General features: G+C 48.1%; 1 protein-coding gene across 1 annotated transcript in view; it reads left to right on the top strand.

Moving 5' to 3' along the window:
* The window catches only part of LOC144773037 (large ribosomal subunit protein eL24-like), a 69,322-nt gene that overhangs the window by 26,670 nt on the left and 25,096 nt on the right, over positions 1-17,556 (top strand). The window contains exon 4 of the mRNA XM_078657807.1: positions 5,151-5,214. Within this exon, the coding sequence (XP_078513933.1) occupies positions 5,151-5,214 (64 nt within the window). The remainder of the gene's footprint in view (positions 1-5,150; positions 5,215-17,556) is intronic.

Below are 17,556 nucleotides of genomic sequence, written 5' to 3'. Positions count from 1 at the left end.
TACAGCTGCGCTTCGGAAGGTGGTGTCGGTCGGCACCGCATCCGTCGTTGGCGTTGTGGTTGCTGGGATGTTGTGGTAGCTACTTAGACGCTGCCCTTGCGCGCTGACGTCAGTTTTTGCTTTTCCGCACCAGCCAGTGCAGATCCAGAGCAGTACCTCCAGTCATTTTTTGACTGACTTTTTGGCAACTTTTGTTGCCGTAGTGTTTTTTTAACCCATTTTATTTTTTTGAAGTACCACTTGGGCGAGAGCCCGACATAATCCACTTTATAGTAAAATATCAAAGATTTAGCAGCAAGGAAATGTCAATGGGTACACTTTGTATACAAAAGAACTACTATGAACTGCATGGAGACATTCCCACCCGCATCGGCAAGCAAAATTCAGTACACCTATATGTCCAAGAAAAGGAAACCATGCAACATACATTCTGGCACACAAGCTTCTCATGGGGCAGCTCCAATTGGGATTGCGAAGGAAGAGGGAGATCAATGCCATGGTATGTAGCCCACCGACACCATATCTTTCTCTGTTTTTGGGGGCAGCCCCTCGCTTGAAACGCTGCCATCTCCGCACCCATACATTTTATGTAGCACTTTCTGCCACTTCCCTATCATCGGTGAAGTTCCCTTCCACAACTGGCCTATATCACTCTTGGCAATGGCAAGAAAGTGTTGCTTATCTGTTTCCTCCAATGTACTATGGAGCAGGACTATGGAGCAGGAACAATCTGGGATCATGCGGCAGGTCCCAGGACAACCTCTTTCAGACATGATACCCTGCGCCAAAAATGCTGTAATGTTATGCAGCTCCACACCTTGTGGAGGAATGTCCCTTCCTCCCTGTCGCAGCGCAGGCACGTTGGGGATGGCACGACAATCTTCCAAGCCGAATACTGGTGTAGTACACGTGGTGCACATACATTAACAGAATAAGAGATCTGGAGGCTACTGCAGCATCCCGAGGGCTAGCTATCACCTCCGCCTAGTCATTGTTAGAAGGTGGTTCTGACACTGAGCCACCCTGCTTTTTCGCTTTTTGAGCACCAAATTGTTACGCTTTTACTGTGGGGAGCCTCATAATTTGGGACTCACCCACCGTGAACTCATAATGAAGGAGATTTGGCTGGTGTACCCCTGGCTTGACTAGGCTGCTGTTCAGTAGCTGGAGTATGGGACACCGTGCTGGTTACATGCAGACACTGGTGTACATGCGTGTGCACATGTGTAGGGGCTGCGCAGGGGAGATTCCTAGCGTGTGCAGTCCAGGAGCAGCTACAGAGTAAATGGTGTGGCAGGACTTAGGCAGAATTGGGTGGTGACATGGAATAGGCTTTATACACTGGAAAGGAACATGCCAGGGAAAGTCAGTGTCCTACTGTGTTTTCACTTCATTATTTCCCTATGGCGATGGTGGGCCCATGGATAAATTGACTTCCACAAAGCCTACAGATTCCAGACACGCACTAATGTCCAGTGTAGCAGATGTGAAAATGAGTATTCTGCGGAGTCCAAGTCTTATTTATACTGCTTTTGGGTCATCTGGAAATGTCATATTTCTTTGAGTCCCTGCCTGGGGTCTGGCCATGGCAGGTTAGATTAATGACCAAAGATCTTCCCTCCAAGGAGAAAAGATAGGGTGAGCTAAAAGCCAATCCAACTGCTGTCGCTGGGTGCCAGGCACCAGTTTGCACCAAGGAGGGAAGGCAGTGAGGGAGGGGGGGGAAGGAGTTGGGTTTCAGAGGCCATGTGGCCAGAGACACTGGACGATGCCATGTTAGAACAACCCAGAGATTGGACACGGTGGGAGCAGGGAATTGATGTGTCACTGTTTGATAGGACACACAGACTTCCTGCCAGCCCCCTACTCAACTTTTAAAGTACTTTCACAGGAAGAGAAGCTCTCTGGGGTGCAGTCTGCTGAGGCGGAAGGTGCTGGAGCCTGGCGCAATGGGCAGTTGGAAGGAGAGACACCCCTGACTGACTGCCCCCAGGCCCTAACAGTACCAGAACAAGAGCCCAGGACCAATTCCGCAGAAGAGGCCTCTGCGCAGGTAGAAGAGAGGCGCAGGGAGCCAGTGAAGACCGCTCCCTGCAGAATGCACCCTCTTGGAAACCCGGAAGACTAAGGAGTGCTTCCACTGCCTGGGGAGAGGGGGGGGGCACAAGGAGCAAGAAGACATGGAAATGGGGCAGATAGGACCCCCAGGGGTTGAGATGGCCCAGGGAAGGTAGGCGACCTTTGACCTAAGAAGACCCGACGTAGCGCGTGGGGCTCCACTGCCTATCTCTGATGCCCCCAGGGTGGGTCAGGTCCCGGGGGCTGCCCCAAGGAGCAGTGAAGCTGGGGAGCACTGCCGCGCACCGAGCCCACCCTGGCCCCTGCCAAAAAGTGAAGGTTTGCAGAGGGGCGGGCCCGGGACCCCATCCCCGGGCCCCGAAGTCATGGAGGGGGCCTGGGACCCCATCCCCGGCTCCGAAGCTGGATGGAGGCGGGGGAGTGCTATCGCACTCCCCAGAGGTCTGCCGGCACCAACGGGAACCTCCATGTCTGCCTGCCGTAGCGGGCAGACCAGAATGAGGATGCCGGCTCAAGGAGGTGCCGGCCGCGCAGGGAGCCGGCTGGAGTAAGCGGGGCTGGGCTCCCTGGGCGGGGCTCCCTGGGCAGTGAAGTCGCAGGAGCTCATGGGAGGTCCGGGTGGGGCCAGGCCTCCCTGAAACGAAAAGCAACAACATCAATCACCTGCAGGAGCAGCCGGGGGTCGATGCCATGAATCACCTGGGGGACCGGGTCCCCCCAACGAGCCGCAGCCTGTCATCTGGGGGTCCGGGTGGGACCGGCTCCATCAAGAACCAGGCGACGTGGCGAAAGCCACTGAGATTGCGGCTCCCTCTGAAGCAGCGAGGGAGCCGCTCCGATATGCGGCAACACCCATAATGCCTTGCAGGCCAGGGCAATTCAGCGTTTTCATGGCTTGTGGTGGCCCCAGGAGAACGGTGTACCACCACACATGTGCTAAGGTGCTGGGGGGGCTGCTAGAGAAGCAGTCTCCCCCCTGCACGAAGAGGAAAGTCCCACCCCAAGTGTCATGGAGACTTGAAAAGGATAACCCATCAAGGGCTCTACATGCATTTCAAACCACCTGGGCAGGAACTTTTGTTTTTCAGCTGAGGGTGATTGAAAAGTGCTTCATGCGGTGAAGAGCTGAGATGGTGGATGTCTGGCAGAAGGCATCCCCTGGAGGTGAAGGGGTGTAATTGCACCACCAATGCTTTTATTAATGTTCTTTATAGAAGGACTGAAGTTCATGTGTTTAAGGTGAAGTACATGATTAAGGTGGAGTCATAAGCAAAGTGGATTTAAGTGACTAGACATTCATGCTAGGGTGTCTGACTGTGTTTACTTAAACCTGTGATTTTATCTGTGATGCCTTTAGGTGCTGTAAATGCAATGCATTATATTATCCAAATGTGCTGAGTACAGTCATTCTAAAGTGTGCGTAAACATGTGTTCTTGCTGCTGCGCTTGGGTGAAGACCCCAGACTATAAGCCCTTAAGATGTAGAGGTGCATACATATAGGAGAGGCTCAGTCAGGGTAATGTGTCACTTAGGCAGGTGTAGCCTGTTTAATGCTTGTTGAGGTAATGAGGGGGGGGGTCGCCACTGGGATGGTGCCAGTCCGCACTATATCTAGTTTTAGCCTCTGCCATACCTCTGGAGACTGCACACTTTACTGTACTGTAGTCCAGTATATACAGAGCCACTTTCTTACATTGGTGGATCAGCAGTGGGATACAAACTTGCATTTGTTGGACTACTTGGTTACCATCTGATCACACGATGGAACTCCTAAATTAGCTTTAGAATTCTGTTTTTTCGAAAATACTAAGTCTTCTCAGGGCCTTGCTTAAGTCTCAGTAGAAATTTAGAAAAATAATTCCCTATAGTCCAGGGTAGAGGGTTAGAACTGTCAGGTTAGAATGGCTGAACAGAACCCAGCTATTAGTGAAGATAACACCATGGACCCGGTTGAGGAGCTCTGCCTCGCACCTTACTTACACTTGTCTTTCGAGTAATTGAGGTCCCTGTGCAAAAGTAAAAATATACCGATGGGCCTGCATCCAACCAAACTAGGGCTCCATGGTCATGACCAGTCAGAAGGGGGAGAGGTGTCAGAGGAGGAGGATAATTCCTTCCCCCCCCCCCCCCCCCCCCCCCCTCCCCTCCCCCCATTCATCTCTAGGGAGGAAAGGGCCCCCATACCCTTTACTCCAAGAATTGATCTCTTCGGATCCTAGGCCTCACACAGTTGGACTAGGCCACAGAAAACATTGGCAATAACCCCAGTGAAGAGGACTGCTTTTTAACTAAGCTAACCAAAAGGATAGACCTAGGGTCTAGACTCCTGGCTCTAAAAAAAAAAGAAAGGAAAAGGGGGTTAGCACCCATCAATGGTGGCAGCAATACTAACCAGGATAGGGAGGAAACTTCTGATCCTAAAATCCCCAAAAGGTTTGTCCCTAAATTTGAGGAAGGTGGTGATGACATCGCCAAGTGGTTCACAGCCTTTGAGAGGGTTTATGAAATAAGAGTAAAACCTCTGGGGGGCACTCCTGTGGGAACTGTTCTCTGGTAACTGCAGAGACAGGCTTCTGACACATTCTGGGCCAGATGCAGGGTCCTATGACCTCATAAACACTTCGAGGGATTTGGACTCACAACAAAGGAGTACAGAATTGGATTCGGAGGGGCCTCAGAAAACCCAGACCTAGATTGACTTTGTGGACTACTCTGTAAAGACACTGGATGGTTAGCTGGACATAATTTGCATGATTTTACTGTACTTTACAATTTGTTTATGAAGGAAAATATATTCAAAAATGAAAAGTTGCATCAGCATTTGGTAGACCTAGGTCTAATTTCTCCCAAGAATTGGGAAAGAAGGCAGACCACTGGGTCAAGACTAGGGTGACCAGAAGAAAGGGGTCACAAAACATCCCCAGGGGGGAGGTGGTGAGAATCCCCAAGATAAAAAGCTTGCCTTCCTTTCACTTGTGTTGATACTAGTGCTGCACAGTTTCAGTGCTCATGTTGGGAGCATATAGAATCCTTATTTTGCTTCTCCAGTTAATATTTTAACTTGTTACAGGGCTGCAAAAGAAGCAAAGAAGGCAAAAGCAGCAACAAAAAAACCCACTACATCCGCTGCAAAGGTAATGCACTTAATTTAAGGAACGAATGGAGTCCAAGATTTCTCCATGCATATTGCTGATATCTGGTGTGATCTACTGGTCTTGCAATTCCTTAGATTGAAATTGTGTGCAAATAGATTGGTTCTTAGTATCTATGTACTCTGGCAAGTCAACTCAGACCTGGATACAATTATTTCCTTTTTGCTTTTGTAAGATCAAATGTCTACCTTTGTTTTAAAGATTTATTAACTTATTTGGTATGTGACCTTTTATTTACATACTTCCATACAATTTTCTTCGCCTACCCATTGGCATCATTGTCCATCTTACTTGAATCCTCCTAATTGGATGCTTGGTACGGAGGATGGCAGCTTTTTTTTTTTTTTTTTTTTCTGACCAAGTCATTGCTTGGTCCCCTATCTCCCTTCCTTCCTTGCAGCTTTCCATAAATGTCCTTTTACTTGCCGTAAATCTTCATTACTCCTGGTCCCGTTGTCCTCGTCCCCTTCATTCTAACCAGTGAGATAATCCTAGCTCACCGTTTAAGACCAAAGGTATGCTGGCCCCACTCCACCCCCCCGGGAGTACATAAACTTCTCCATTATTGGGGTATCTTTCATAGATTCACATGCCTGAATCATGCCCTGTCGGAGTGCGAGTCCCCAGTACATAAAAATAGCAATAATTATGCATAACATGGGTACATCATAGGTAGATTAGATCCAGGAAGGGAAAATAGCTTGAAGTCAATAGGATACCATTCCCACTAGCATGACTCGCCCAAGTAATTATATACAGTGCAAACTACAGCCAATCAGGCGACATCACCCTCCAGAATGTTCTCCTCAGAGGCTCATGATCTCAGATTTTCTACCGCAGGTTGTGTGAAGGGAGTCCCTGAGCTCTGCACAGTACTTCTCAGTTTTCTTTGAAAACTCTTCATTTATGTCTTCCAAAAAATCTTTCGATCTTGTGGGAAGCTCTGGCTGTTTACAGAAGATCCAGACCTCTGCAGAACTTTCCCACAAAAGACTGAGGGACAGAGGGGCGTCTACTTCTGTGGCTACAGAAGATTAAAGATCAGGACAATCCCTTACCTGAAGTTGGGAGTATTGCCTCTGTCCAGACTACGTCCTCTAGGAAAGAAGACTGCTGACATGGACTTACCTTCTGAAACGGCATACTTCCAAGAGTGCTGACCTGCCTTATACTTCAAAAAAGGCTCATCCACCTTCCAAGAGTAAAACTATGCCTTCGTCACCCCGGGAAAGACTGCGGAGTCTCAAACTTCTGTACCGGTTTCTGACGATTTACCTCAAACTGGGTTCCTCGAGGACTCCTTCCACTGCAACTACATCGACTGCTACTTTCATGTCACCGAAGCCACCGATGTCGTCTGCATCCTCACCGTTGACGCTGGTATCAGTCTCCATAAGACCAGTCCTGTCGACGAAAGATTAAATCTTCCGTCGACGCTCCGATTAAGTGTCGTCGACTACTACTTCGGCGACCAGGCCCGTCTTGTCAACTGCTGCCTCGTCGACGCTACCACTGTGTTCATGTGCGGCACTTCAGGTTTGGTCTTCGTCTACGCCTGCAGTATCTTCTACATCATCTGCGACACCCTATATACAATTGCCTCAGTCGACAGCAACGTCTTTGCTACATAGACGTGGATCTTAATTAGAGGTCCTTTCTCCAATTACAATCTCCCCTGATTCTGATGATGAATAATCAGATGAGGGAGATAGGTTTCGTACTGCCAGGAGCACTTCTGAGCTACTCATGAAGTATCAAGATGAAGATTTTTGTCCGGGGACTGTTCCTTCAGCTCCAGTTCAAATTCCTACGGCCCGCATGCCTTTGGCTCTTCTAACCCGAAAAGTATTAGGAAGGTTCCCCTGATATTTTTCACAGGGAGGGGAGTGAACAGTACGCAAAATTGAACCCTGTGCTATTGTGTGGGAAAAGATTCCAGAATGACTAATAAGAAAAATGTGCAGGGAAAACAGACCACTTAAGTACATTGGTTTGTGTGCGCAGAATCTACCTCAAGAATAAGCATCAATGATGTACAGGCCAGGGAGACACATGAATAAGAATAGAAATAGAAAAATGTATTAATATATAACAATTTATTAGGTACCTCCCTTTAGGGTTACAATCGAAAATATATTAAAACAATCTAAATATATTAAAACAATCATACTATGATGTATGTAGACAGTTAAAAATCAATCGGGTTACAATCAAAATAGTCAAACAGTCGACGCAGCGTTTCGTTGTTGTGTAATGATGTCACCTTCAGGACAAATTGACTTTACGCAATTTTTTCAAATCTTGATCATGAAGTCTTTAGGCACCTCAAGTCTCAGTCCTCAAATGTCATGCAGGTCTCAATGCTGCTTCAGACATTGGTCTATTTCTTAATTTGACTCTGGGTCACGAGCCAGGGAGGAGAGTTCCCGAAACGCGTCGAGTGTTCGTGTTTCTGAAGGATTAAAGCGTCAGAAATTGGAATTGAGATGTATGTACACATACACAGAGCAGTGCAGCTTTGTGTGAGTCTCTAGCTTTATCCTTTCGGAATAAGGTTGAAGGGATCTTTTCCTCCTTTTCCAAAACCCAAGGAAAGGCGGGGGCTGTGGCAACCAGTACTGGTTAAAAAAAACTGGCAAGTGCCAGGATAGATTAGATCGGTTCAATCCTTTACAATATTCAGAGGTTTTAAACCTAGTGCGGACTGTTCGATCTGGCTCTCCCAAAGATCCTGTCCGCCCGCAGTTCTTAAAACCTGCCGCGAGGTCATTGCTTGCACTCTCACTCCCATGCTTAGTAAAATCATGGGCTTGAGTGAATATCCCAGGAAGTGGAAATCCCCATCTATACTTCCCCTTTTAAAGAAACCCAGCCTGGATGCTAAGGATCCCAACAATTATAGACCAATATTCCGCCTTTTCAGATTAAGATTTTAGAGAAGGCCATCAATCAACAACTTGGCTCGTTCCTTCAGAAGACCAATGCCCTAGACCCAACACAATTTGGGTTCCGTGCAGATCACAGCACGGAACTTGCCCTTATCAAGGCCACGGAAGAGGTGAGCAGTGGTTGATCAGGGAGGGGCTGCTGTGCTTTTTCTGTTGGATCTGTCGGCAGCCTTCGACACGGTCCATCATGGAGTATTGATGGACCGGCTTGCGGGGGCAGGGCTGGAGGGCCAGGCGTGGAGTCTCCTTCGTCCTTTTTGACCGACTGAATTCAGACAGTTGACCTAGGGGTGAATAAATCTAAACCTTTTGCCCTTCCCTGTGGTGTGCCGCAGGGGTCCTCCTTGAGACCCACCCTCTTTAATATTAGTCAGCCCACTGGTGGACTTGATAAGGTCTTTTGGTCTGCAACTCTCATCTTACGCAGACAATACTCAAATTGTGTTATCATTACAACCAGGGTCTCGAGTGGATATGACAGTGAGATGTCATGACTGTTTGAAGAGCGTGGCAGATTGGATGGCCTCGAATGGTCTCCAATTGAACGCCGGGAAGACTGAGGTTATTTTATTAGGAAATAACCCCAATATCTGGACTCCGGATATGTGGCCAGAGGCATTGGGAAATCCACCTATCCCCACTGGGAAGGCCAGAAACCTGGGTGTGATTATTGATCAAAACCTGGATTATGGGGGATCATGTTAGCGGAGTAGTATCATCCTGTTTTCATATCCTTAGAGTATTAAGGAAAATAAAATGCTTTCTACCAGTGGAGGGTTACAGGACAGCTGTCATTGCCCTCACACTGTCGCGTTTGGACTACTGCAATAGCCTGTATCTCAATTTGAGAAAAGCATTAATACAGACTGCAGTTGGTTCAAAACGCGGCGGCTAGACTTCTGCTTGGGATCCCTAGATTTGTGTCTGTACGTGAGGGGCTCAGACAACTGCACTGGCTGCCAGTACCAAGGCATGCTCAGTTCAAGGCTTTATGCAGTTTTTAAAGCACTGAAGGGCATAGGTCCAGAGTTTGAGCAGTGGGATAAAAAGGTATGTGCTGGGCAGAGCGCTTCGATCAGCCGACAGCATACGGTGCTACGGAGAAAAAAGGCCAGATGGTGAGGAAGCAGCTTCCTAGTCTGTGCGGCAAAAGCCTGGAACAACCTACCTAGTGAGCTTAGAAATACATCAGAGCTTCTTTCATTCCGAAAGGGGCTCAAGACCTGGCTATTCATGGATTAGCCAAAGTGTAGCTCTGGAGTCAGTATGTAGCGCCAGATCGCCACCTGGTGTTGGGCTCGGATGATTGCAGGTTGTTGTCATCTTGGAAGAAGTCTTTGTTTCACGAGATAGGTGACCCCTCCCTTGGACAATACTGCACATGGTCATCGACTCCATCCTCAGATTGTTTCTCGCCATGATGGGAGTTAGTAGTAAAGATAAAGAGAGGATGTCCATGCGTGTGTGTTGGAACTGGGGTCACCAGCTCCCAGAGGGTAGCATGGCACGAGCGGGTAGGCATCCGAAAGCTTGTGTAAAGCGACCATACAGCACACGCAACCACTGAGACCGAAAACTGGGCACGCAATGAGTGACGCCACTCCAGTGAGTATGTATAAAAATTAATTAACTGTATATATTGAGCAGAGTCAGGGTAATCAAGAATTCACAGTATTATTACCTTATTAGCTTTCCTTTCAAATACATGTATTTAAACTCTTGGCAACAAATACTAGGTGAATAAATATTAAATATAAGATAAATACTGAATATTAGATAATATCAAGTGTAGATAACCACAGGCCTGACCGTAGCCTTGCTTCTTGTCAGCGCCTGTAAGGAATACATCACAAAAGGCAACTGAATGACATTACATCATATTAGATCTGTAGGCATTTTACCCACTTCTCACCAAGCAAGGGTGAGTTTTACAGCAGCAAACATGTAAATAAATGACTGTAGGCTTCCAGTAAATGTAGCACTAAGTGGGAGAAAAACAACATTTCATTAAGAATAAACATCCCCTTGTGCAGGATTAGCCATTTTAAGAATCACTCCCAGCAAGAGTAAGCATTTCCTAGATTAAGGCTACACATTTCCTTAGTTACAATACATTTCAGTAGACCAGAAAGAATATTCTCCTTAAGCAGATGAAGAACTTCCTATGAAGCCAACGTAAAACATGTCATCCAGATTCAGACCAGCTTTATGGAAATTGATAACAGATCCCTATGTAGGGCTAAACATTTCAACCGATGAGCATACTGGGCTTGGTTTACGCCTTTAAAACCTTTCCTTATGTAAATAGAAACCTCTCCTTTTGCAGGAGCACGAATATCCCATTAGGTCAGAATAAAACATTCCACTGGGAATCAGGCAAAGATAATAAAATTCCCTTACTCAGGAGCCAACAGGGCATTAAGCTGGCTGATTCAGCAGAGGCGGTCATTCCCTTGACGACATTAACCATTTACCCCAGGGGATATCCGTGGGCTTTCATAAACAGGTCAGTAACTTTAATAAACATTTCCATTTTAGTTTTTTAAACATTCTCAGGTAAGTACCCCATAAAAAGGCACAACATTTCCTGAGCAAGAATAGGCATCCCCTTAGGTAAACATCCCATTGGGTTAGAGTAAAGGGAGCAATTCACCAATACAACACATACAATAAAGGCATAGCCTTTCATTACTTCCTAATCAGCATTTCATTTTACACTGGTAGGCAATGCGTCAACATTTCTCTAGGGAAGAATAACCATATCAGAAGTTAAGCAACCATTCCGTCAGGTAACCACCCCTTCAAAATGCAAAACATTTCATTAGGCATGGATAAATCAATGAACCCGCAGGGGGATTTCTCCTTGTGAAACTCAGTCCCTGCCGAGAAGCACTCTGACTGAAGTAATTCCACAGCTAGGGACTACTTCCTCCTCCGTCCAGTCACGAAATGAGCAATTTTGGGGTTTCTTATCCTGTCATTAAGGGCTATTGCCCATGTCAAAAAGGGGGGGCCTTCTATAAATAATTAGGACCCACGGGGCTCATTGACAGTGTTCCCAGTCACACGGGTTCTCAAGGCCAGCAGGGCCCAACTTCAACTTTCCCCCGGGGAGGGGCGAACTCTGGGCCTTCTCCGGCCTTCCGCCCACCTCCCCGGGGATTACCTGTCTCTTCTGCTCCTCGGGGAGCCCTTATGTGGATTCCTGCCAGTCAGGATGAGGGAGGGGGCTCTTGGGCTCCTTCTAAGCCCTCCGGTGGTTTGTGGGCCAGACAGGGGAGGCTACAGCGCTTGAAGGCACAACAGCCGTCTCAGGCAGAGTCAGCGCTCATCAGGGCAAAAGCGCGTTAGGCAGGAATAGCGCCCAGGAGCTTCGTGGCGCTTTAAGAGTTTAGCGCTTCAGGGCCCAACAGTCTGCAGGACATAAGCGCTTCTCAAGGAGGCACAGCTCTTCAGCAGGTGATCGGAGGGATAGCGCCTGGGACACAGCGCTCTGTCCAGTTCAGCAAGCTGAAGTAAATTAGCCAGTTCAAATGATGCAGGACAGCACTTCTGGCAGTCATAGCGCTTCAGGGTTCTAGCACTTCTGCAGGCAGTTACAGTGCTTGAGCCTCAAGCAATTCAGTCAGGCTAGCAGTTCAGGAGGCTAGACCTACGCAGAGATAGCGCTTAGCATTCCCTTCAGTGGGGCACTTTCCTCAGGACAGGTAGTGCAGGGTGCTAGCGCCAGGGAATAAGAGCGCTCAGCCAGTAGACAGTTTATTTTAGTTGGAAGCAGGTCAGCAGGACCACCAGGACAGGCCACACAGCAGTGGCAATCTAGAAAAAGGGATCCCAGGTGGCGTCTGGGAGCGCAGGGTGTTACAGCGCCAATACCTGGTTGATTTCTCAAAAGTCCTGTGGTGGTTTGGTTTATTCTCGGCGCTTCATGTTTCTTGCGCCCTTGTAAATAGCAGTCTCTGGGTTCCTTGAGGGGGGGGGGGGGGGGGGTGTTGAAGTTGATGGTTCATATCAAGTCTCCTCCGCCAGTTCCCTTCAAGCAGACCTGGGGTTCCCCTTCCGCCGGGCCAGGTCAGGGGGGCAAATTCAGGATCCCTCAACACTTGATAGGCAGCACCTAGGCTCTGTCTCTACCAGTGTCTTAGGTCCCTGTCTAGGCCCCACTGCCTAAAGCTCCTGCGTAGGTTCACCCCCAGGTCTGTGCTCCCTCAGTCCGACAGGAAAGTTTCCCTCCCTTTCCTTATTTGTCCCAGTTGGCGCCACCTCACCTGTTCCAGGAGGTTCTAGCAGATTCCACCATTCTGGCTATGGACAGGCTGGCAGGCTAGTATGGATACATTGTTTGAGGGTTCTAGCCAGCTCCTGACTACTAGAATGCGCCCACAAAGACCACGCTGCAGTAGCAGGGGTCAGTGGCGGCCATGTTAGGAGAAGTAAGCACCTGCACCTTAACATTAGTTTGACATACACAGGGCTTTCTTCACTACACAAGGCCTATACCCTTTTGTTACAATAGGGGGCACCTTAAATTAAAGGAATAAAAAACGAAAAATTCTGGGGAAAGGGCCAAGTCCTACAGTGTGCATCTAATTAAGATAACTGGAACGGATACAAGCCCCGGGGAGGCGGGAGGGCGTATACGACTCTGCAGCTCTACATGCCAAGAACAGATGCATACTGGTAAGTAGCATATTCCGTTCGAGGCATATGAGCTGCAGATCGTATACTGTGCATAGATTGTGCAGCAGTGTCTCCCCTAGCGGTGGTCGCCTGTATCCGTTGCAGTATTCTGAAACTGTGTTCGAAGGACAGCTTGGCCTACTGCAGCTTGCTGCTTGGCTTGCACATCAACACAATAGTTTCGTGAAGGTGTGTATTGTAGACCATGTGGCTGCCTTGCATATGTCCTCTAGTGGTATATTTCCTAAGAAAGCCATAGAGGCTCCTAGTTTGCAAGTAGTGTGCTCTAGGAGGAACTACTAGTGTACGTTTAGCCTTTTTATAACATATTTGTATACACTTTACAATCCACCTGGCAATTCCCCTCTTAGAGATGGGGTTGCCTTTGTGTGGAGGAGTGAAAGATACAAATAATTGTTTTGTTTTTCTGAAGGTTTTAGTCTCATCTGTGTAGTAGAACGGGGCTCTTCTAACATCTAAGGTGTTTAAAGCCCTTTCTGCAACAGAGTCCGGGTTTTGAAAAAACACCGGTAGCTCTACTGATTGGTTTAGGTGAGAAGGAGTAATAACCTTTGGCAGGAATTTTGGATTAGGCCTAAGAACCACTTTTAGTGTGTTTCTTATAGTTCTTGTATTGTGAATGCTTGTATTTCGCTAACTCTTCTGGGAGAGGTGATGGCCACAAGGAAAGTAGTTTTCCATGTTAGGAACTGTATTTCACACTTATGTAAAGGCTCGAAAGGGGGTCCCATAAGTCTTGTAAGGACCACGTTTAGGTTCCATACTGGAGCAGGTGGTAGCCTAGGTGGGATTATACGTTTTAATCCTTCCATAAAAGCTTTGATAGCAGGTACTCTGAATAGAGATAGATGTTGTCTATTCTGTAAATAGGCTGCTATTACTGCCAGATGCAGGCGTGTGGAAGAATAAGCTAAATTGGACCTTTGTAGGTGTAGAAGGTAGCAAATGATATTTTGGATGGAAATATCCAGCGGATCAATGTGATTATTGTTGCAATATATTGCAAATTTCTCCACTTAGAGGCATGACACGCTCTGGTAGTGGGTTTTCTAGCCTCTTTAATTATATTCATACAGTCTGCAGGGCTCAACAAATCCACTCGCGCGCTCGCATTTGTGAGGGAGAATGGATGAGGACTAGCTATTTTTAGGTCCTACTCGCCCTTTCTGGCGAGTAGGAAGACAAACTAATTTTGTCCTCCGTCTTTGAAAACGGAGCAAAAGTGACAAGATAACAAGATTTAAAGGCATTTTTATTGCTCACAAAGGGACTGAGCAATAAAGTTGCCTTTAAATCTTAACTTGTCACTTTTGCTCCGTTTTCAGAGACGGAGGTCAAGAAGGTTGCAGTGGGTCGAGGGTTTTTTCCAAGTTACTAGACCTGCAGGACTAGTAAAAAAATGTTTTGATTTGTCGAGCCCTGGTCTGGTGGTAGGTTTACGTAACCAAACTCTAAGACTTCAGGAGCCAGATTGCCACATTCAGTTGGCTTGGTTCTGGGTGTCTTATTTCTCCATGGTTCTGTGTTAACAGGGAGGGTGTGAGCTTTAATTTTTGATGTAGAACTAGTGAGAGATCCAGCAGTGTGGTGAACCACGGCTGGCGTGCCCATGTGGGCGCTACTAGTATCAGTTTGAGAGACTGTGGTCTTAGTTTGCGCACTACTAGTGGAATGAGTGGGAGAGGCGGAAAAGCGTACACATCTGCCTGACCAGTTCATCCATATTGCATTCACCTCCGACCTTGGGTGTGGAAACCTGGCGGCAAAGGTTGGGCATTTTGCGTTCTTGTGGGTGACAAACAGATCTGTCTGTGGATGCCCCCACATTTGGAAGAATGGCTGAAGAACTTGTGGATGTATCTCCCATTCGTGAATCTGTTGTGACTAGTCGACTCAACAGATCTGCTAACTGTCAATTCCTGGAAGGTGCTCTACTGTGAATTCCTGGAAGGTGCTCTACTGTCAGATGTATGTTTTGAGGAATGGCCCATCTCCAAATGAAGTTCTTCTGCCATTCTTCCAAATGTGGGGGTCGAAACTTTCTTCGGCTCCTTTTCCTTCGAAGTCTAATCACACCAGACATTCCACCAGGGGCAACAGAGTGACAACCAAAGTCACCAGGGCCAGCAGAGGCAAAACTGGAACTACCAGGGCAGGGGCCAGTCCTTTCGATCAAGAGGAAATGGACGGGGCCAGAGAAGGAGAGGCGGTGAGCAACCCCCCTCTAAGTGACTTCACACGGAAAAAGGTGCTCTCCCACTCGAACCCTCCGGGGAGGAGCACGGGAAAACAAACCGGAGAGGGCTACACGGACAAGACACAAAGGAACATGTGACGCCAGTAGGAGGAAGATTGAGATTTTTTCTCCAGGAGTGGGGAAAAATAACAACTGACAAGTAGATACTCCACATCATGCAGTTCGGATCCTGCATAGTTGGAAAAGAGACCACCAAACGGAGCCAAAGAAAAGAGAGCACTCTGGAAGAGAGCTGCGATTACTCCAAGAGGAAGCGCAAGAACTCCTCAAAGCGGCCATTGAGCGGGTCCCATTCAAAGAACGAAACAGGGGAGTATACTCCAACTACTTCCTGGTGCCAAAAGTGGACGAAAGTCTAAGACCCATCCTGGACCTTCGGTTCCTAAACAAATACGTAAAGACTCAAATTCAAGATGACGTCCCTACGAGGTCATACCGCAGATAAAGGCCGGGGACTACTTGTCCACCATAGACCTCAAAGATGCGTACCTGCACATCCCCATGAACAGGCAAGGCAGCACAAGCACATGATAAGATTCACAGTGAACAAGGATCACTACCAATTCACCACCCTGGCGTTCGGCCTAAAGTCCGCACCAAGGGTGTTCACCAAATGCCTCGCGGCAGTGGCCGCACATCTAAAAGGGGATACACGTGTACCCGTACCTCGACGACTGGCTCGTAAAGGGAAGCTCTTAAAGGACATGCAAGGATCATGCAGAGCAGGTCACAAGAACGCTAGCAAGCCTGGGATTCTCCATACACTGGGGAAAATGCTCCATGGCACCAGAGCAAGTGAAAATCTTCCTGGGAGCCCAAATCGACACCGTCCAATGCAGGGTGTTACCCAGCGAGAAGAGAACACTCAGCCTACTGAGGGAGAAACGTCACTACCAGAAGGGGCGAGCTCTGACAGTGACTGTGAGCAAGATTTTGGGGATGATGGCGTCATGCATACACCTGGTCCCCAATGTACGCCTACGGATGAGACCACTCCAAGAGTGGCTGCAACAGCAATGGTCACAAGCTACAGGAAGTTGGGAGGATCTAGTGGTTGTAACGCACAGGGTGCAGGAAGAAATGGTGGTGGACCAAGGAAAGAATAACAGTAGGGAAGCCTCTAACACCACCGGACCCAACAGTTACCATCACCACAGATGCATCCCAGAAGGGATGGGGCGCACACATGAACAGGCTCAGAGTGAGGGGTCTGTGGAGCCCTACAGATGCAGTCAGACACATCAATTACCTGGAACTGAAAACGGTGTTGCTAGCCCTCAAGGCCTTTCAGAAACACCTGTACAGCTAGAAGGTGCTGATACAGACAACACAACGATGTTTTACATAGGGGGGGGGGGGGGGGGGGGACTCAATCATTCCCTCTGTCAAGCTTGGCACAAGAAATCTGGAGATGGGCAATACCACTCAAAATAGACCTGCTAGCCATATACCTGCCAGGGAAGGACAATGTAGAAGCGGATTGGCTCAGCAGGCAGACTTCAGCGTCCCACGAGTGGGAACTCCATATTCAGGAAACAGACTATTCAGGAGATGGGGCACACCAACAATAGACCTGTTTGCAACACGCCGGAATGCAAAATGCCAATACTTTGCATCCAGGCAACCAGAGGCACTATCACAGGGGAATGCCCTATGGATAAGCTGGTCAAAAACATTTGCCTACGCTTTTCCCCCCGATACCTTTGATCCCCAGGGTTCTCAACAAATGCATGACGAGCAACATGACGCTCATCCTGGTGGTACCACAATGGGCCAGGCAGACCTGGTACTCTCAGATAATGGAGATGGCGCAGGGGCACCCCCACAAGTTCTCAAAAAGAGACCTACTCTCCATGGAAAATGGAGAAGTTCTACACCCAGAGCCGGAGAGCCTCAACCTCTCAGCCTGGCTCCTGAGGGCTTAGAGTTCGCACATCTAAAACTACCAGAGAGCACCCTGCGGGTGCTGCGTGAGGCAAGAAGGCCCAGAACACGCAAGTGCTATGGGGAAAAATGGAAAAGATTCACTCAATGGTGTTGCGAGAGAACTCCATAGAAAACTAACCAGGGAATCTACGGTGCTAAGGTACCTCACGCACCTAATTTAAGCTAAGCTAAGCTCATCCTCGCTGAGGGTGCACCTGGCAGCGATTGTGGCATACACAAGAGGAGAAACTGGGAGAAGCTTCTTTACATCCCAAGTCGTAAAAAGATTCCTGGAAGGGGCAAAAAGAATGGCGCCACCAAAGTGAATGCCGCCACCGGCCTGGAACCTAAATGTGGTACTAACGGAGCTCATGAAGGCACCTTTCAAACCCATCCTCAAAGCATCACTGCAAATGCTAACAATGAAAACGGCTTTTCTAGTAGCAATCACCTCGCTACGGAGGGTGAGCGAACTGCAGGCACTCACACTGC

This window comes from Lissotriton helveticus, chromosome 8, assembly GCF_964261635.1.
Source record: "Lissotriton helveticus chromosome 8, aLisHel1.1, whole genome shotgun sequence".
In the NCBI taxonomy this organism is placed as follows: Eukaryota; Metazoa; Chordata; class Amphibia; order Caudata; family Salamandridae; genus Lissotriton; species Lissotriton helveticus.
This window is presented reverse-complemented; position numbering and strand designations above follow the sequence as displayed.